This window comes from Motacilla alba, chromosome 6, assembly GCF_015832195.1.
Source record: "Motacilla alba alba isolate MOTALB_02 chromosome 6, Motacilla_alba_V1.0_pri, whole genome shotgun sequence".
NCBI lineage: Eukaryota > Metazoa > Chordata > Aves > Passeriformes > Motacillidae > Motacilla > Motacilla alba.
Genome location: NC_052021.1, coordinates 1,953,511 through 1,973,990, shown reverse-complemented (window position 1 = coordinate 1,973,990; position 20,480 = coordinate 1,953,511). Strand labels below are relative to the sequence as shown.

The window sequence follows — 20,480 nt, the reverse complement described above, 5'->3', positions numbered from 1 at the left end:
TTAAAATTACCCACACAGAATAATCCATAGTTCTGGGATCTTGTGGAGTTGTCTCAGGCTTTCAAGGAGCAGCCAAGGAGCATTTTCTTAAATCAGGTTAAGGATGCCTCTGTGAGGAGCAGCCGCAGCTGGGCTGCTCCTGCCAGGAGGACAGGGATTAAATTAGATCAGCATTCTTCACTCATCTGAAGACAATTTTCTCATCAGCTCTCTGGAGAAGGCAGCTGAGCAGAGAATTGCTGCATCTCTCTCCTCCAGCCACCTCCCAAGAGGCATCATCCCTCCCTCCAGTCACCATGGCCTGCGAAGCCAAGAGATGATTTCCTCAGATCCTAGGGAATGGGAAGGGTCAGTAGTTTCCGAATCAATCATTTATTAAACAAAATCACACAGGGTTTACTTTGTGATTGTCAGCTTGACATCACTCCCACCCAAACACTGTGAATGACACTGGGGATGGCTGAAAACTCAGTGCAGCCCACAAATTTTCTTTGTAAGGGATAACTGTTGTCTTGTATCCCAAAATACTCGGCCCATTTCATTTAAATCACCTGAAGTTTAACCACCCTTGTGCCACCTCCTGGCTTCTGGGCTATCTCATATTTCACATCGCCTCCATATTTACATTTATTTAAAAAAACCCAAAAACCTTACTTTTGTCACCAAAGGAGAACTATCTCTGTCATTCCCACCTTCCCAGCCCAGCCTCTGCTACAAACCAACTCCAGCTTCAATTTTCCCATCCTCCCCCAGCAGTCAGCTCCGTCCTTCCCAAGCTGCTCCTCCTCCCTTCCTTGTACACAAACCCACCCTTAAAACACACCTGGCTTCTTAACTTACCAGAACACATCATTCAGGACAGAGACCAGGAGAATTTGGGTGAAAAGGAGCAATATTTAGGAAGCAGCCATGTGCAGGGCCCAACGCTAGAGCGTGCTGTGGACCCTGCACTGCCCCTGCTGGACTGGGATCTCTGTCCCTAGAAACCACCACAACACCCAAGAACCGGATGAGTCCTTTTTTTTGGCTCCTGGAAACACACAAAGTTTGCTCAGAAATTCTTGGTGAAGGCAGAGAGCTAAGCAGCAAACGCTGAGTTTTAAGAAAGCAGAAAAAAAAAATGTCCAGGACAATAAAATGAAAAAAAAAAAATCAGAAAAGCAGCAAGGATGTTCAGAAAAGAAGATATTTACATTCAGGATATAAACCTGCTTTATTCTCATCCTGACTTTGGTTCAATTGAAATATTAATGACAATTAGGTTTTGTATTTTGCCTGCAGGCCTGTCTGGGGCTGGAGAGACTGCGCAGAAATGCTCAGGACAAAGGAACACCAACAAAAACCCCAGAGCTCTTGGTGGACTAAGAGAAGCAAGGGAGGCACAGATGTTCAGTGACTCTCCAAAAGCCCAGCAGGCAGCACCCAAGCCAGAATCACAGCTCCTGCTACTTCCACCTTTTGATTCAGCATTTGAGGGACAGACTTAACTTATATAAGACACTAAAAATAATTTGAAACGAAGCCCACGTGCTTTTTTTTTAAGAAAAACCGACTCATTGGTTTTATTTCAACAATAAATTTTAGAAACATCTTGACATACAGAACTCCAAAAAAATATAAAGTCATAAATCACCTAGTTAATTTACTAAAGGGGAAAAATACAGTACATCCAAGACTCAAACATCTTGTGAGTTTATACAAAAGCCACACAGTAATAAACTGCATTAAAAAATAGATCAAGCATTACCTGACTGATTTGACACTGGCATTTGCCCCGTTATTAAAAGGCACAGAAGACTGAGCAATGAAAGCGATCAGCATCACATCCATTATTGTCAGTAAATTCATCATGATTAGCATAAAACCCCACCATTAAACACAGGTTTAATGTTCACCGTGTGGATCGGGAAGAAATCTCTCTGCAAGGAGTAGGAAAATAAAGCTGGAGAAGGACAAACACTCAAATACAACAGCCCAAGATGCAAAGACGCTCCCTGGAAATCGAGGTTCAGCTCTTCTCCGGCTTCCCGGCTGTGTTATCTCCCAGCAATCACTCAGAAGGAATTAATGCCCCCAGACCCCGCGGGGCCCCTCAGTGCGTCCCGGCTCGCCCCCAGCTCCGGCTGCTTCAGCACCCCGGTGTCTGGCCAGCCCCAAGGCAGCTGCTGTGCCCGCTCCGGCAGCGCTGGGCTCCGGTCAGCCCGGGTAGCACCTGCAGCAGCCGGCCGCGGCCAGGTCCGGGGCAGGCGCGGTCCCGAAGAGGCTCTGGCCCAGCTTGTGCTCCGAGATGATGTCCTCCACCCGGGTCACGTACAGCAGCGTCAGCAGCACGCCCAGGAACTGCCAAGGCAAGCGGGCAAGGGCAGCCCCAGGCAGGCAGCACAGGCAGCTGCCTCTCCGGGGCTCTGGGGAGTCACAGTTGTCACGGACAGGGGAGGACTCAAAAAATAACCCCAAGAAAAAGCGAATTGCCTCAGCAAACCCTGCAGCAGTGATGCCACTCAACGACCAGAATGCCACCCCAGCTCATCAGTTACACTGAATTCAGAAAGAAAAGTATGATTATGCTCAAATGGGATTTCCCATACTGACCAATGAAATGTTTGATTCAAATGCCAGAATGCCACCCCAGCTCATCAGTTACACTGAATTCAAAAAGGAAACCATGATTATGGTCAAATGGGGTTTCCCATACTGACCAATGAAATATTTGATTCAAGTGCCAGAATGCCACCCCAGCTCATCAGTTACACTGAATTCAAAAAGGAAACCATGATTATGGTCAAATGGGGTTTCCCATACTGACCAATGAAATGTTTGATTCAAATGCCAGAATCCCACCCCAGCTCATCAGCTACATTAAAGCGAATTGTCTCACCAAACCCTGCAGCAGTGATGCCACTCAATGACCAGAATGCCACCCCAGCTCATCAGTTACATTGAATTCAAAAAGAAAACCATGATTATGGTCAAATGGGATTTCACCTACTGGCAAATGAAATGTTTGATTGTGTGTTTTACAGTGTTTGTTTTGAGAAATACGGCAGTGTGGCGACGGCAGATATGAAATGGTGTCTCCTCAGCATGGCATACTAAAATTAAATCAACAAAGTGTTTTTAAAGTTCAGATGACGAGAGAAAAGGAAAATAAATGGAGTATTTAGTTTTCAAGATCCAGCACCATCTCAGCACAGCAAAACCAGGGACTAATCACTACCAGAATGGAACAACTTTCCTTCCAATCCAGCTGCTGAAATGGCATCTCAGCTTATCAGTTACATTAAATTCAAAAAGAAGGCTAAGGTTACAGTCAAATGGGATTCCACATACCAACAAAGCAGATGCTCCCCCTCACAGTGAACACTCTTACCTGGGGCAGCAGTATGCCGAGCAGCACACCAGCCATGATGCTGTAGTTGTCCAAAAACCAGATGAGCACAGCATTGGTGCACCCTCGGACGTAGATGACGTGCTGAACGCTCAAGCGCTGCAAAACACCAGAGGAAGGGCTCAAGAGGCAGCTGCACTGGCGTGAGATACATGTGGCAACTCAAAACTCAGGGAGGCAGGCGTGGTTTGCCTTCCCATCTCTTTAAACCGACTGAGTTTAACAAAGACCTCATCAGTAACTCTTCCATCTCTTGCTAAGCTGCTCCACACCTCAACGAATTATTTTTTAAAAGTTATTCTACACCCAAGTAAGCAACTTCATTGTCTTAAATCTGTTTGCTGCAGCTATTTTTCAACAAGAAATGCACCCAATCCTCATTTAAGAGCCCTTGGGAAGCAGAGAAGTCTCTCTTTAGCTTCCATCTCTGCTCCCAAGTTGAAAACACATCAGTGGGAAAACATAAATTGTGGACCAAGTGCTTTGGAAAAGGACCCTAAAAAGGACAGGAACAAGAGGATTTCAGATTCAGTCCTGCAAGCTGTGCTGCTCCCCGACCCCAGCCCATAATATAAAAGCACTTGAGGCTGCAGAGGGTCCTAAGCAGTGAATGGGGTAAAGTTAAGCATAAGCTGAAGTGCTCCGTGTTAGAGCCTGGCTGCAGCGTTCAGGTGATTAAGCCACAAATCAATGAACCTGAATGAAGACAAGTTGCATTTAAAGGTAACTGGTAATCCCAAAAACCAACAACCCGGGCTGGCATTGTGCTCCAAGTGCCTCAAATGAGCTGGGGAGAGGAGATTTCCAGACCAGCCCCCACCCTGCCTCCTCCCAGCACTCCAAAGCAGGAGTGGAGAACTCAGGGCAGATCCAATTACCGATCCCCCTTCTTAATCACTCTGCAATTACTGCCTTGAGCTGGCAGTCTCTCCTCTGGAGTCACTGGGGCTGTTCCCAGAAGGGAAGGCTGAAGGAGAGGCCCCATCCCACTCCTGGAGGGAGGAGAAGGCAGCCAACACAACCAGGCAAATCCCACTGCTCCTCCAGGTGTACCACCACAGGCTTAAAAATAAAACACCCACTCCTGGGAGATAAAATACTTAAAAACAGCGAAGGTGGCTTTTATCAATGCCAATTTTACTCAGTGAGAAACTCTGGCTTTTAAATACTAAAAGCTTTCCCCAACTCAAGCCACTGCTTCAAATTTTGAAAGCAGCTTTTTGTGCATTAATTGTGCAATTAGCCTGGGGAAGTTGTCAACAAACAAGGAGTCGAGGAAAATGAAGAGAAGGGAAGATACAAAAATCAAACAAGATGAGTTTTTTTCTCATATATGGAAATTATTCCAGGAAAAAAAGAACCGTTTAAATTGCCAATTTAACTGCCTGGCAGATTAAAGCACACAGAAAACACTTTTATAACAGACAAAGAAAAGAAGCAGCAGCCTCTGCCATGCCAGGGCGGGCACTGGCTATGTTACCTCTTGGTCAATGGTCTTGTATCCACACATAGTGTTGATAATGTCTGTCTGAAAAGAAAACAACAAACATCAACTGCAGCAGCAAACCAAAATCACTGAAATATTATTTTTACTCTGCTCATGTAAAAGCAACGACAGGGTTATTTCCCAGTCCAACACCAGTTTATCCCAGCAGCCCCAGTGTCAGATTTAGTTCGAGCTCCACGTGATTTCAGAGCAATGAGTATTGTCAAAGTGTCACTGACAATTTGAACCATTCGTGTCCAACAGAAACAGGGTGGCACCAGCAACCAAAGTGAGCTGTGACAGAGCTGTGTGACACAGCTTCTTCCACAGAATGAACAGCTGGATTTCCTTTTAAAGCCTTAATAACTTAGCACACCTTATTACTAAAGCCAGGGCTTAACGCAGCCTTCGTGCCAAGATGATGACAAATTTAAGCTCAGAAATATCTTCAGTTTCAAAGGACTTCCAATACTATGAATGCTGTTTCCAACACTAAATTCACTACAACACCCATGCAATACCATTATATACATGAATATATTATATACATTATTATATTATATACATGAATATAAAACTCATACATTCAAAAGAGACTGAGTGCTTGCATTCACCACAGATTACCAACACATTTTCTGTGGCCATGTAATGCCTTCTGGGAGTTCCAAGGCTCTACCTTGAAAGCCTGGAAAAGCCAACCTGAAAATACCCACCTGAAAAATCATGAAAATTAAAATCATCCAGTGTAAAAAACCACTGGCATCAAAGGAGGCAGAAAACAAAGCCAAAGACACGGAGGAAAACGAGAAGTTTTTAAGCCCCCCAGGAAGCTGGGCTCTCACCTTGAACACACAACTGTCTGACAAACAAGGCTCAGCACATTCCTAGAAGAAAAAGCTCAGACTGTTCCACTGGGCTGTTGGGAAACTGTGTGGGGCACCCACCTGCCAGCCACAGGTAACAAATCCACTTGGAAGTCACTATCAGTACTAGGCACCAGCGTGTCGTGTTGGCTGTGAGTGATTTCATGTTCCCAAAATGGCTGAAGCCTGACTGACTGACACTTGGACACTCCCAAAATATGTGACCACAAGGAAGGCAGCCCCATCCTTTAACTTTAAACACAGAAATTTGCTAACAGGATGTCGTGGCATAAGCAAATGCACACAGAGGAGATAAATGCATTGGAAACAGAGGATTATAGGCATTTGGGACTAATTTCCATCTGCTCCACTAGTGTAAGTCTTTAATAAATAATTTGACATAAACACAGTTCCTTTAGAGCCCCCCCAGTATGAGCTGGCTGGTGTTAGCAGAAGGCTTTTACAGAGGATCAGAACCCAGGCACTGACATTAGCTGGAGTTTTCCATGACTACAAAGCCCATGAGTAATCACAAACCATATCTGCAGCTTTCCAGGACAGAAACCAGCCTGTATTTGGAAGGATTTGTCAAACACAATAAGATTGATGCACCTTCTGGCTGTTTCTTCCTGAGGCAGCCATGCACAGCCCTGCTGCTGGTGTTCCTGTGCTGCACCACACACGGCTCAGCACCAGCATCTCCTGCTGCAGAGCCACCAGCATGGACCACACTCCCATCTGGGGCTTCTCCCTGCCTTTCTGCAACTTCCCTGAGCTTAACACTTCATGGGATCCAAGCAGCCTCATCCTCCCCTCCCCAGCTGTCAGTGAATATACTCCCTGTTTTTCCCTGGAGAAGTTTTTATTTCAGCGCTTCCCCTTTCCTGAAGGCAAAATCCTGAGTTGTTCTGCTCCATCCAGCTGCAGGTTCTTTGTGGGAACCCAGGATATCCCTCCGGGTGTCCTGAATGGCCAGAGCCGCTGGCAGGGGGCTCTGAGACCCTGGCAGCAGCCAAAGACACACGTGGGGTTTTGATCTTAGCCCGTGGAGCAAATTACCAACTCTGTGTGAAGAATTACAAGCCACACACACACAAGTTTAAATAGCATAGTAGAGATAATCACAAAGTGAAAGGAAGGGTTTTTGAGTGCTGTACAGGGGGGTTTAAGCCTTGTACGCCGGGGTCCAAGTTTTGTACATGGGGGTCAGGAGTTCTAAGATGGAGGGATTTGGGTGTGCCCTGTCCTCCTTCTTTCTCCTTCCTAACCTCCATGTCTTTGGTGATGTTGGCACTCACAGATTGGTCTAGAGTAGAAAGTCACCATTCAATATAGATGATGGGCATTGGGGGAAAAGTATAAACATGTAACACAGAATGTGTGATTAAAAGATGTCACCAGCCCCTGGGAGGGCAGTGTGCCTTTGTCTGAGCTGCTGAACGGGCCACAGCAGCTCAGGAGAAGAATCTTTTAGATAACCAACAATAAACAACCTTGAGAACGGACAACAGAGGACTGCTGAGTCTTTCTTTGAAGGCACAGGTTGGAGGAGAGACTTTTCCATATTTTGGGGTCACCCCAATCCGGGGATGAGACCCCACAGTTCTTTCTCTCAAACAGCTAAGACTCAAAGCATGGCTGTTCAGCTTTGCTTTCTGAGAGAAAATCAAAGCTCATCACAGATTTAAACAGAGCCTTTCCCACACACCAAAAATGTGTGTGCACACGCAATAAACACCTTCCTGTCATACACATTTCTCAGCAACACCCAGCAGGATTACTGACACAACCATTGCATCTATTTTTCCTTTTTTTTTTTTTTTCTTTAATTGGACAGCTGTGCTCAAGGCAGATGTGGAAAGGGCAGCCCAAACCAGGCAGCAGCAGGATATCCATCACAAGCTCTGCTCTCATACACACCCAATCTCTCTATCTTGTGTTCAGACTGGAGACCAAACCCCAGAGAGGCAGGGACTGCCTGTACTGGAGTAGTTGAGGAATAGTTCTTTGTCAAATTCAGCATTACTTGCATCCCTCACATGAAGAGCAGTGCATCACAGAATTAATTAAAACCCGTTTGCATGAAAATCAATGCCTGCTCCTAGAGCTGTCACACCAGTTAGGACCAGTTCATCACAGACTGAGAAACTGGCTCAGACTCCAGTCCTTCCAGGATTTTACAGGCAGGCAGTTTTCAAGGATAGGCTGGGGCAGAACTGTGCCCACAAGCATGCCCTCACCCCGAGGTCACATTTTTGGATTATTCTGGAGATGACAAGGTCATTCTGTGTGGTTTTTAATTCACACAGCAGCTGGAGCACATCACTCTGACCCCCCACCCATGGAAGCCACCAGGTCCCAGCCTTCCTGGCAAAGCTGGAGCAGCAAACCCAGGGGAAAATGCCAGCAAAACTGAATTTTTAAGTAGCTCTGGTTCAGGTGAGCCACAAGTTTAGTGGAGCTCCCAGCATCCCTTCTGGGGCTGGGAAGTGGGTCAGTAAAATGGACCACAGCCAACACATCTAATCCATCATTTCCTCCCTGTCAAGACCCACAGATCCATTAGGGGAGGAAAGGACCCATTTTCCTTCACTTCTTACCCCAGACTTCCTAAAGTCAGGCTCCTTTTTGAGTGCACACCAGTGATGCTGAGGTGCCAGGACTTACCTTATTTCTGATGCAGCAAGTGTAGGGCACCCCACAAGCCAGTGGTCCTGGAGCTGCACAGTTGTGGTACACGTTCTGGGACCAGTCTCTGTAATCTTCCCCACCACAGCACTTGAACTGGAGAGAAAATAAATAAATAAATAAAAAAGACACAAAACTCAATGATCTTGAAGGTCTTCTCCAACCCAAATGGTTCTGTGATTCCAAAAAGAAAAGGAAAAGAAGCTCTGTACCTTAAACTCTTTGAACAAGTAGAAAACAAAGAAAGAGTAAAACAATTTTTAAAGCCCTGAGCTACCAAAAAAATTCTGTCATTTTGTCAGCACGGCATGTATGAATGTACATGACAAATACAATTAAAAAGAATTAAAGATAAAGGTAATTCTCCTCTGTCACCCGTTGAACTATAACCCAGGGTGCCAGAGCAAAGTACTCAGTGCCAAGTTCCACCTCCCATCTTTTCTGAGCTGAAAAATTCTCTTTCCAGCTCTGGACATCATTCTGCTTAATGATGCTTTTGCATTGACTCCATCTTGACCTGAAATCCACCTCTACCCCTTTGTTTTAAGGGTTACAACCACATTTCCAACTGGATCTAAAAGACAAAAGCACTGCTCTAAGGCATAAATTAATCTCACCAAAACATTGTGGGCGTAATTTAGAAGAACTGAAAGCTGACAAACAAACACTCTAAGTTTACCCAGGCTTAATATAAATATTCCCTTTATAATTTAAAGGAAGGGGGAAGGAGGAGCTCATTTAATCACTAACGTGCACGCTCGCTGGACGTAGCCAGAATTCTGGGCAGTGCATGGAAAATTTAAAGCATTATGAAGTCCAATGACAAAATTTCCTCAGGATGCTCTGCTTCTGACAGACTTTCCATGCTAACTTTGTTTTTCAAAGCAGGCTGCCATCTCCATAACGATGTCTTAGAATATAAGCATCACTTCCTAAGTCAGTTTTTTTAATAGGCATTACTTGGCATGGTCACAGACATCACATGGGCCCTGACATCACACTGCTGAAGACTTTTTGCTTCTCCTACAGCCTCTGAGCTGCATGGCAGGACTCCTCAATAACCCAATAAACATTTCAACAGATCAGCTTTATTAAAAAAAAAATAAAATTAAAAGGCTGTGAGTCAACGCCATGTGCCATTAAGTAATGCCCAGCTGGGCTCACCACAGTTTCTGAATTTTAATTACAGGTAGATACTCTCCAGTGGTATTTCCCTCCAATAACCACCTTGTTAAAGAGCTCTGTGCATCCCCTCGAGCAGCCACACAAAGGCATTTCTCTTTATCCAATGCCTCCTGTTAACAAGATGCTTCCCAACCTCCTGGGCCAGCCAGCAGAAGCCTTGAGTGCCAGGCCATGGCTGGAATTTAGGCTGAATTTGTCTCAATCCAGCTGTGGGGCCACTATAAACCTACAGGTTTGTAGGATCTTGAGCATTTGAACTGCACCTGCCAAGGCAAAAGTTGCATTTTGGCCCAGTCCCTTTCTGCAGTGATGTAAGAGGGTTTTAAGAGCCAGCTGGAATGCTGGATGAGCCCTGACTTCAGCAGCAACACCATAGGAGAGGACACACGAGATCTCATCCCCCTCATCAGTAACAACCTGATTGGCACACCACTGCAAAAACTCAAAGCTGCTGCTGAGTTAGTCCAAGGGGGGAAAAAAAACCCAACAAACCTGCTTTTGTACAGAATCCATGATGTTCTTGAAGTCTAAATCATCATAGTAATTCTCAATTCCTCTTCTAATGTTATCATTCAAAAATTTGATTGTCTAGAAAGCAAAAGGAAAATAAGATTCATGAATTGCACAGCGGGCACATGGGCTGGACCAGAATTAGAAGAGCAGGTTAAAGTGACAAGTGTAACTGATGAGCACAAAAGAAAGGGCTTTTTTTCCTTTTTTTTTTTTTTTTTTAGAATAAACCAAAACACTCGTTACAAACAAATTCTAGCACAGCCCTGCAGGGACCAACCATCTGTTCTCCTCTAGGGAAGCAGCCTCCCTGCTGGGCTTGGGCTGGCAAGTTCCAGCAGTGTCACACCTCCCACTGCTGAGACCCTCCCAGCATCTCCCAAGATGGTCCCATCACCCCTGGGACATGGATATCCCAGGATCCCTGTCACTGGGGACCCTCACCATCTTCTGGATGACACAGCTGTGGGGGTGGGTGGTGGATCTCGGCCCCGTGGTCTGCACCACGCCCCCAGCAACAAGATTTGACTGTGTCACCACCATCCAGGAATTTTATTTTCCATTAATTTGATTTTCCAAAGAGTCCATAATTGCCAGATAGAGAGCTTTATTCCACATCGAGTGGAAAAAAAGGTGTGTTTGTGTGTTTTACAGTGTTTGTTTTGAGAAATACGGCAGTGTGGCGACAGCAGATATGAAATGGTGTCTCCTCAGCATGGCATACTAAAATTAAATCAACAAAGGGTTTTTAAAGTTCAGATGACGAGAGAAAAGGAAAATAAATGGAGTATTTAGTTTTCAAGACCCAGCACAATCTCAGCACAGCAAAACCAGGGACTAATCACTACCAGAATGGAACAACTTTCCTTCCAATCCAGCTGCTGAAATGGACAGAGATAAAGCCTTACAGGTCAGAAAACCTGAAATACACCCACTCATCTTCTCAGCATTGCAAACTGCAACACCCACAAACTAACCAGAACAAAAAGGACTATCACATCAGTGACGAGAAATAATACAGGACCCTCCTAACTGGTCAAAAACCTCATTTAGACTCTGTTGATTTGAAAGGAAGTAGAGAAAGAAATGGGGAAAATGCAAATAACATGCAAAACAAACAGGACATACGTACAGGCTACTACACTAAGCTTCCATAAAGACTTTCTTGTTCTCCCCACACTGACCCAAACTTCTCCACTAGCCTTGAAAAACAAGGGAAGAAAGCTGTCCCTGAGTGTAGCTGTCCTGCTATAAATCAAAGCATAGGCATCGAGTACGTGCCAGAGTGAATACATTTATGTTTTAAAGCATTTCTAACTGAATAAAATAGTCTGCTGCTTTCTGTGCAGAAAAGTTAAGGGTTGAATAAAGCTACAGCATGCCTGTCAATGATGGAGTCTCCTACAAAAATTTGTTATGTTGCTTATGGATGTGGGCAGGGAAGAGCTGTCCTTTAACTGAGGCAAAACATTTGGGCCATTAAAATACAACAGCCTCCAAATCCGTCTGGAAACATCCCAAATTAGCAGTCAGACCCAGATGGCAAAACAGAAGAAAGAGTTTTGTCATCCACCAAGCGCTGGAAACTCATCTTGCCTGTATTGCACATTTGTAGCCACCAGATTTCCTCCAGGCTCCTTAACCTGGAATTCCTCTCCAGAATGGTGGCAAACCCCGTGGCTGAGCCCTGAAAAGCCTGGAGCTGTCTCCGGAGCTCTGTCAGCGAGTGCTGAGGGGACAGCTTGAGCAGCTGTTACTTAGCAGAGCTCAGTCATGCCAGCAGCTGCAGCAAGCAGCTCACCTGGTTCCTGAAGATCAGGGCCACCACTCCACCTGTCAGCTCGATCAGCAGGCAGATGCCAAGGATGTACATGAACTGCAGGCAAACAAGTGCAAGTGATCAGACAGAACTCCAATTACTCCTTCAATTAGTTCCTTTAAGTCCAGCATTCGATTGCCAATAGACCTGGCTTTCAGCATGGCATTTTAAAGGAAAATATAAAATTACGGGTTTGTTCTTATGAAACTGTCAACGTCGCAAAAAAGCTTTTTTCCCTCACTTAAATTATTCTGGGTTTTGCCCAGTTGGCAAGAACATTATTTTCCCCGCTCTGAACAGACTCAAAACCATTAGATGAAATTATCCTGCCAAGATATTGCTTTCCACACCAGCCTCCCAGAGAAGCAACTGATGGACGGCTGCAAACCACACCACGCTTCATGTTTTCATGCTTCCTACAAAACCAGCACTTACCTGCTAGCTTTCAATTAGTGGATAAAGCAGCACACCTTAAGATAATCCAAACCACCTTCTTCTACAGTGCCAGTGCTAAAGCAAAGCAAAATTCCAGGCTTAGTAGCTTTTAGTGTGTTGCTTCCCACATTTATTTGCCTGTGTATGTACACGTGCTCACAAATGCACTCACACTCTGCCACGTGTGCATCCATGACTGCCCATCAAAGCGTGTGCAAAATGTGAAAAACATGAAAAAAAATCCACTGCACTGTGAGAGAGCTGCTGCATGCCAGTACTTGAAATGTTTTTCCAACCCTTCAGGCACAGAAGACAGGTGCTGAGTGAATTTAGGTCTGCTGTGTAACAACGAGCTTCATCAGGAGTGAAGTTTCAAGACCCCTTGTCTGAAAATAATCCCTAATGCTCTCCCCTGAAAGCTGCTTTAACTGCTGTGTGCTCAGGGTCAGGAATTCTCCAGGCAGGTATCTTTTCTCCTGCTAAATCTGCCATCAGCCTGGGAAGCTGGCATCAGGGACCTGCTCTGTTCAATGCCCAGCTGGGTTTGCTGCCAGGATGGGAACAGAAAATGCTCCTGGCATCTGACACACCGCCGTGCTCAGTGGGGAAGAAGCCTGAGGAGGGGCTCTCGGTAAAATTCCAGCATAACTTCAAAATCCATGGTTACTTCTGGCCTTGCCCTCCACAACAAACCACGAATTCAGCATTTTGTTAGACTGCACTGATGTGGCAAGGCCAGGCTGGGTTTTGAGCAAGCCGGTCTAGTGGAAGGTGACCCTGCTCACTGCAAGGGGGTCAGAGCAGGTGCCTTTAAAAGGTCCCTTCCAGCCCAAACTCTGTGTGATTCTGTGCAGCTGGAAACGAAGTTTGCACACCTTAATTTTAATTAGTCACATGTGCAGCTTCCATCTGCAACCACAGGAATTTCCCTAAAATTCACCTTCTCAGAGGCACTGGGGAGAAAAACCCCGTGCCTTTCATGTCACCCTGAGCCCTTCTCTCAAAGGGCCGAGCTCCAGGTCCACCTTTGAACACACATTTCTCCATCTCCCCTCTGCATTGCACTGCCCAGGGAGGATAGACAGACTCAGGTCTCTCTTGAGCTGCTTCCTCTGGGTGAAACCCAGCATCAACTGGCACGTCAGCAGCTGGGTTTGCACCAGATGCACACTGGCTGATAATATCTCACATTCCTGCTTCTTTCCCATAACACCTGAACTGCTGGGAAGCTCCTTTTCCCAGCACTGGGCTCAGAGCCTCGCTGGTCCTGTCACTGGCAAGACCCAGTGGAGCTCCTCCCTGAGGGGGGGAGCCACTAAATTCAGATTCAATTAAAACTTTTAAGGAAGAAACCTCGTTCAAATGTTTTTCAGTGCAGACATCGTTGCGGATGTGAATTCAGGGGACGGTGGAAAGCAAAAGCAACAAGCCTTAGAAACAAAGAATAGAAATTCCAGCACTCACTGCTTGCAGAAGGCATAAATTGTCTCTCAGAGAAGCCAGTACACCCACAAAGGATACCAGGAACATTACAATGCCCAAAAGTATTAAAATAATTGCTGGGGCTAGAAAGGCACTTTCTAGAGTTTTGTACTTCTGTCTTTCAATTTCTGCATAAATCCCAACGGCGAGGACGAGGGCTCCGATCACCTGGAAGAAAAACAGATTATTTAACATAAACAACATGTTATTTTTTCTGCCAGTAAACACAGAGATGACAGGCTGTGAGTACACAGGAACCTGTCACTGCTCACTTCAGGATTCATTATAAACAATGAAACATCCGAAGCAGAAGTTTGGATTGAAAAAAAAAATTAAAAACCCTTTAAGACTAAAGAAGAAAAAGAGCTGAGTCGGAAAAAAAATGAAAGTTGTTCACTTCAAAAATGTATTTCATCATTTTTTAACATTCTGGAAGTTGAACTAATCAAAATATACATCACTGGCTGAAATGTAATTTATTACCCATCTGAGATGACATATATTACATATATGAGCAACTGCCATGGCATTGCATGTCTGTCTGTCCTTCTCTCTGCGTGTATAAATATACAGAAATATATATGTGCCTCTGACATGACCCAGTTTCTAGGCTGGTCTGCAAACAGCCTATCTGCCCCTTCATATTAACTCCTACTGTGTTTGGGCTCAGTAAATACAGTCAGGTATTTCCTACACCTCCACTCCTGCTGCCAGCAGGAGAAAGGCACCAGATTAAAAACTGAAAAGAAAAAACAAACAACCAAGTTTGAAATTATATCACTTCCCTGAGCAACTTCCAGACGAAGCTGACAAATGAAATAGGAAGGGACATATTTCATTTAACAAGGTGAAGATATTTCAATCAAAATAATTCATTAAGTCTAAATCATTTGGTATTAAAACTACAGTGTGCTGCAACTCACTTTGAATTGCCCTGAATCAATTAAAATTTAAAATAGCCCACAGTACTTAATTACAAAAATTGCAGTGGAAAAGCTTTGCTGCCGACTCCAACAGGCAGAAACATCATCAGGGACGAGACCAGACACAAATCAATCATTCTGGCAATGTGATAAACAACACTCCCCTTTCCTGACCCGACATTTCCACAGGAAACACGAGTCTGCTCTCTGCACACCCGTGCTTCTTAATTATACTTCTTAATTCTTAATTTCACTTCTTAATTTTGGACGTGACACCGTATACCCCAGACAAAGGGCTGGAGGGACTCACGATGCCAGTTACGAGTTCGTGAGCCAAACAGCTGAAATACTTTTTTAATTATGGGATATCTTAAAATAAATAGCAATAAAAAGCAAACTTACTGGAAGTTCTTGATTTTCCATGGAAATGAATAATGACACCAAAGGACAATATGCAGGGAATGCCACCAGTTTGTCATTTTAGGAGAGAAAATTCTCAGAAAGGCTCACCCTCCAAAAGGAAATATACTGAAGCTATTTAAAAAGCAACTTAAAATTTGAGCAAATTGAGAGCAACCCCAAAACCAGATTCTCCTGCAAACACTGAAGTGCCATTACCAGCAATAACTCTTGCCTGGTAGATCCCTTGTTTAAAAATTAAAAAAAAAAAAAAAAGGAAAAAGAAAAAAGAAACACTGGACATAAACCACAGGTATTAAAGATTCATAGGGATGATCAGAATTTCAACAAGAGTGTTGTTTCAAGACTAGAACTTTTTACTGAAATGTCTTTTTCTTAACCACAGTTTTCTCATCAAAGCATTACATTTCAGGGGGTTTTTGACTAAAAAGTGCCTGTAAGTAAAAGACAAGATACTTCCTACTTTAAGAACTTAAGATACATAAATACATACAGCATCTTTATGTACACATATCCTCATCCATTCTCACTTCCATTTGTGCTCCCACACCCTCCAAGATTTATGTTTTCCTTATCTTCTACTTTCTTAAGCATTTAATAAAAACCTTCTCAACCTCTAACAGGGTCAAACCAACAGCAGCCTTTGCTCGTGGCAGGCAGCTGTGCTAACCCAGCAGCCAGCCCAGCCCAGCCCCTTCTCCTGGCTGTGCTACCCCTTCCTGTGCCTGGGGGTGGGGACACAGCCCTGCCTCGGGAACCAGGGGCTGTTTACATCCTGCATCCCTCACGGCAGCTCCCAGCTTGGCAATTCCAGCTGTGTACACAGGAAAAACCTGACTCACATTAAATGAGCATCCCCAGCAAATACCAGGGGATTTCTCTGGGGCTTTTGCACACACAGAAGCTGCTTTCCCAAGAGAAAGGAGAAGAATTTATTTATTAGCAGAAGCTTTAACCCTGTATTTACAGCTCTTTCTCTGAAACAAAGCTCAACAACTGCACCTTCTGTTTAAAATGCTGGATTTTGTTTCAGCTGGGCAAGAAAATTGCATTACAGCCCCATTCACCCCAACTTGCATTACAGCCCCGTTCACCCCAAATTGCATTACAGCCCCATTCACCCCAAACTGCATTACAGCCCCGTTCACCCCAAACTGCATTACAGCCCCGTTCACCTTTTCCAGAGGTGTCTGGAAGTTACAGTGACAGTTTTTAAAACGCCCTGGGTGACAGGAGAAGACCACAAGGCCTGTAGCAAGCATCCCCCCCCCGACACTCCCAGCAATGCTTTAATTTCCCTTCTGCTTTGGATAAGGCTGGTATTTAGTTCCTGGGGGTTTAAATCCATCCTGGGGACTCACATCTGGGACTCCATCGCTCATAAGGTACCAGAGGAACCGCAGCAGCAGGGAGGGAACCGAATGAACTCAGCATCCAGCAGGTACAGCCCCAAACAGCAGCAGAACACCACAAACCACCCAACGTTCAAGAAAGCCGAGATTTGCTTCCATTTACACCGATTAAAGAAAAAAAAACCCAAGCCCAAACCGACAAACTCAGCAAGAAGAACAGTGCTGAGGAGAGAACTGACATTTCCAGCGGGTGAGATCCGCTTCGCTAAGCCGCAACAAAGGAAATCCCGCGGGCGAAGCCCACGCGCCTCGCGCAGCACCAGCAGGATGCTGCCCAGCACCAGCCTTCCCAAAACAACCCCCTGCCCTTCCCCATCCCTCCCTCGCCCCCTGCCAGCCCCCATCCTCCTCCCTCCCAGAGCAAACCATCTCCCCCCGGGCCAACAAATGGAAGCTCTCGCTTATAAACGAGGGCAGAGCATTGAAAATCCAGAGCGAGCGACTACAAAGAGTAAATGAAATCCTCGGGCTGCCTGAAAGAGGCTTTGTCCTCCGAGGATGGCTTCAGAAGGGCCCTTTCTCTGCCCCCAGATGAATGTTTACATCCCACCAGCCAGGGCCCTTGCTGCCGACAGAAAACGCAGAGCAGGCAACGCGCACGGACCTCTGCGAGGGACATGCTGCCAAAAAGGGTCTGAAAAATAACACAGAATTAAATAAATAAATTTGAATTTCCCTTTCCTGAAAGTCACAACTGCAGAATAGCTGTGGAGGGGCACAGGGGGGACCAGGAGCCTAAACCCAAGGGTTGGTTTGTCTGCTAAGACAGACAAAAGATATCTGAGATCCCAAAAAGCCTGAATTACACCCAAACCCTCTGCATTTCAGTCTTTGTTCATTAAATCACAGGGTGAATCTGACACTCACTATCAAACCTGGTGGATCTAAGCCTCTTCTCCCACGCAGCAAAGCAAAAAAGCCTTATGCTCCCAACCGGTAAATACCGTGTCAGACAAAAGCAGACCAGCCAAACTAGAACTTGAGCAGCGTTTCAAGTGAAAAAGCCAGATAGAAAACACCCTGCCTGAGCACCTCTGACATCGGCACCACCTGAAGCCAGCATCTTCCCAGTGTCCCAGCGTCTGAAAAACCATCTTTAAAAATCACAGCGCAAATTGCAAAGGGCCCCGAGGGCTCCTTCCAGCCCGGGGGGTGCCCGGTGCGGATTTCCACTCAGTGGTCACAGTCTGGATCCATCACCTGGGACTCTCTGGCTTTACCTGGATGCGGAGAGCAAGTGCCACCCACCTGTAACTCCACAGCCCGGCAGCCTCGCCCTGCCGAGGCTGGGGACAGGACACGGCCGCACACCGCGGAGCGACGCCGTGGGGCAGAGGCTCCATTTGCCCAGCTCCCCTGCAGGGCAGAGCTGCGTTTCACTGCGCACCTGAACGACCTTCACCTGCCGAACTTCCGACCCCTGCACGTCCCCATCCGCCAGAACCAGTTTGTCACTCCCCGGGCAAGGACGGGGCGCTGCACGGCTGTGACACCCACGGCCACGGCTGCGACAGCCGCGGAAACACCCATCTATTGCTCGGCTCCCGCGGCACCCCCGCGCCCCGCTCCGCTCACCCAGAACGTGGTGGAGTAGGTGATGAGGCTGAGCTTCAGGCACAGGTACGAGAGCCGCCCGCAGTAGCGCGCCTGCTCCGGGTCGCCCACCGCCATCCTCCCGCGGCACCTGCCGGGCTCTCCGCCCCTCCCGGGCCCTCCGCCTCTCCCCGGGCTCTCCTCCTCTCCCCGGGCCCTCCGCCTCTCCCGGGCTCTCCTCCTCTCCCCGGGCCCTCCGCCTCTCCCGGGCTCTCCGCCCTTCCCGGGCCCTCCGCCTCTCCCGGGCCGCAGCGGCCGCCCCGCCGGGCGGGCCCGGGAGCGCTTCCGGCAGCGGGAGCGGCTGCAGAGCTGCGCCTTCGCCCCGCGTCTTTCTCGTCTTTCTTCCTCTTCTCCTCGCAAAGCTGGCGCCCGGCCGCTCGCTCGCTCGGGATTAGCCCCGCAGGAGAAATGGATGTGGCTGCTCCGGCGGGAACCTGGCAGCGCTACGCGCGGCCCCAGAGCTCCGCCATCGCCATGAAAGCAGCCGGGACGAAAGGACGGCCGTGGGAAGCCGCTGTGCGTGGGCGCTCAGGTTTTCGGTGGAGCACCCAAAAAGTGGCAAAGCGGAATCCCTGCGCCCTTCACCGGCTCGAGGAAGGGTTAGCGGGGCATTTGCCTCCCTTCGTGTCGCCCACGCGAGGAGGGTCACGTCCTGCCAGTGTCAACAGCTACGGGCATAGTGCGCTGGCCACGGTTTGTGCCTGCTCCGAGGTCCGTCGCCGTCCCGCCGCTGTGCCAGCGGGTCCGTGATGGGTCCGACACGGCGATCATGAACTGCAAACGCCATTCATGCCTCCGAGATGAAATAAGCCCTTTCAAGCCCGCTGTGCTGCACTCCTGTCCCACAAAGGGCTATTTTCCCCCGGGGGAAAAAAGTCTCATTCAAAGCGGCAGACAACTGTCACAGAGTCGGTTGTTTCATCCTGGCCGGGAGCAGAGACAGATGGCATTGAAAATCAGTGTCTGGTGTCAGAGGAGATGAAGTGGGAGAGCGTTTATCCTTAAGTTACCCAGCAAAAAGACTGGAAAGCCTCTGAGCTGCGTATGAGAACTGTGTAAACATTCAGTCACACGTCATTTCTTTAGGTCCTACAATGCCCCAAAGTCTCGTTTCTAAAGGCTAAAAAATATCCCTGGATAATTCTGTTATAAAAAGTACTACTGCTACCGCCTGCAGTGCTACTACGTTCTGCCTCTGGAAAACAATCCAGCCCAGGACACTCCCAGCAACAGAGCAGCTCTTCACCTCGAATGTTTCTGACAGTAATACTATGTCCTAGAGCAGTCATCCTCTAAAATATCAACAACTTCAATTTTCAGAGAGATTTGCAAGTATCCCTGACACTTAGCAATGGCACGCAGGCTGGAAATCCCATCATATGTAGTTGCTGGGAATTAGTGTCTGTCACATGGTCTTCGTGTCTCGGGGGTGTCATTCACATCCGAGCGTGTTCTTGTCACATAGGCATCTTCCTTGTTTGACTATTTAACTAAACTAGTTGCTCTGGTTTGACTTTTTTAACACCTTACCTTGTCCTTTGTGCTGATTCCTGCACATAAAATTGTGGGGGACATCCTGCTGGATGGGGAAGCTGAGTAAAGGAGTGTCCGTTTTCCTGTTGTTTTCCCTCAGAACTGAGCCAATGTATCAAAACAGGTTCCTGTTTTGAAACTGCACAACAACAATGGGGCAATCCTTTGTCTTTCTTTTCCTGAATCCCAGACTTTGTCTATACAAATGGGAAGATTTCTGGACACAATTATAGTTTAGCAGCAAATGGTGGTTAAAGTGAGATGTTATGGGGTCCACTGTGACTGGGTTCTCTCCCCCTGAGCCCAGTGCAGCACAGGGCTGCAGTTTCCCTGAAGAGCCTGGCAGATTGCTCATTACAGCATCTGCTCCTGGGACCATCCAACAGCACAACTAGCAGGGGTTTTGTTCATATTGAGGATCAGTAACTTCTGCATTTCCTCACTCGTGGCCAGGGGTTTTCCTAAAGACACCAAGAGCCGTGGACTGCAGAGCATTTGCCCCAGGGCTTTCAGGAGCTCTGCAGAAAGAAGTGAACCACAGCTAGCCCCGCACCAAACCATGTCAGGAAGACCCAAAGCGTTTCAGTGCTACCAGAGGCAATTTTGCTGCTTCCTTCCAGCCCAGGTCTGGCTGAGGGAGCTCCAGGCCAGCTGCACTTTGCCCCACCCAAGCTGGATGCTCGTGGTCCTCATGTCCTGCTCTCAGAGCTGCTCCCTGGACAAAGGCTCTTCCTCCAACAGCA

At 46.9% G+C, this 20,480-nt stretch overlaps 1 protein-coding gene across 2 annotated transcripts; it reads right to left on the bottom strand.

The window, feature by feature from the left end:
- Positions 1–1,531: 1,531 nt before the first annotated feature.
- Positions 1,532–19,776, bottom strand: TSPAN15 (tetraspanin 15). Of its 2 annotated transcripts, XM_038141278.1 has the most exons (8): positions 18,187–19,745; positions 13,839–14,024; positions 11,922–11,996; positions 10,103–10,198; positions 8,405–8,521; positions 4,869–4,916; positions 3,371–3,487; positions 1,532–2,340 (listed from the first exon to the last, which is right to left on the bottom strand). In XM_038141278.1, exons 1-8 carry the CDS (start codon positions 18,280–18,282, stop codon positions 2,197–2,199), a joined length of 879 nt encoding a protein of 292 aa, XP_037997206.1. In that variant the 5' UTR covers positions 18,283–19,745; the 3' UTR covers positions 1,532–2,196. The 2 variants fall into 2 exon arrangements, with proteins under 2 accessions (XP_037997206.1, XP_037997207.1); XM_038141279.1 differs by lacking the exon at positions 11,922–11,996 and having other exon boundaries at positions 18,187–19,776.
- Positions 19,777–20,480: the final 704 nt, after the last annotated feature.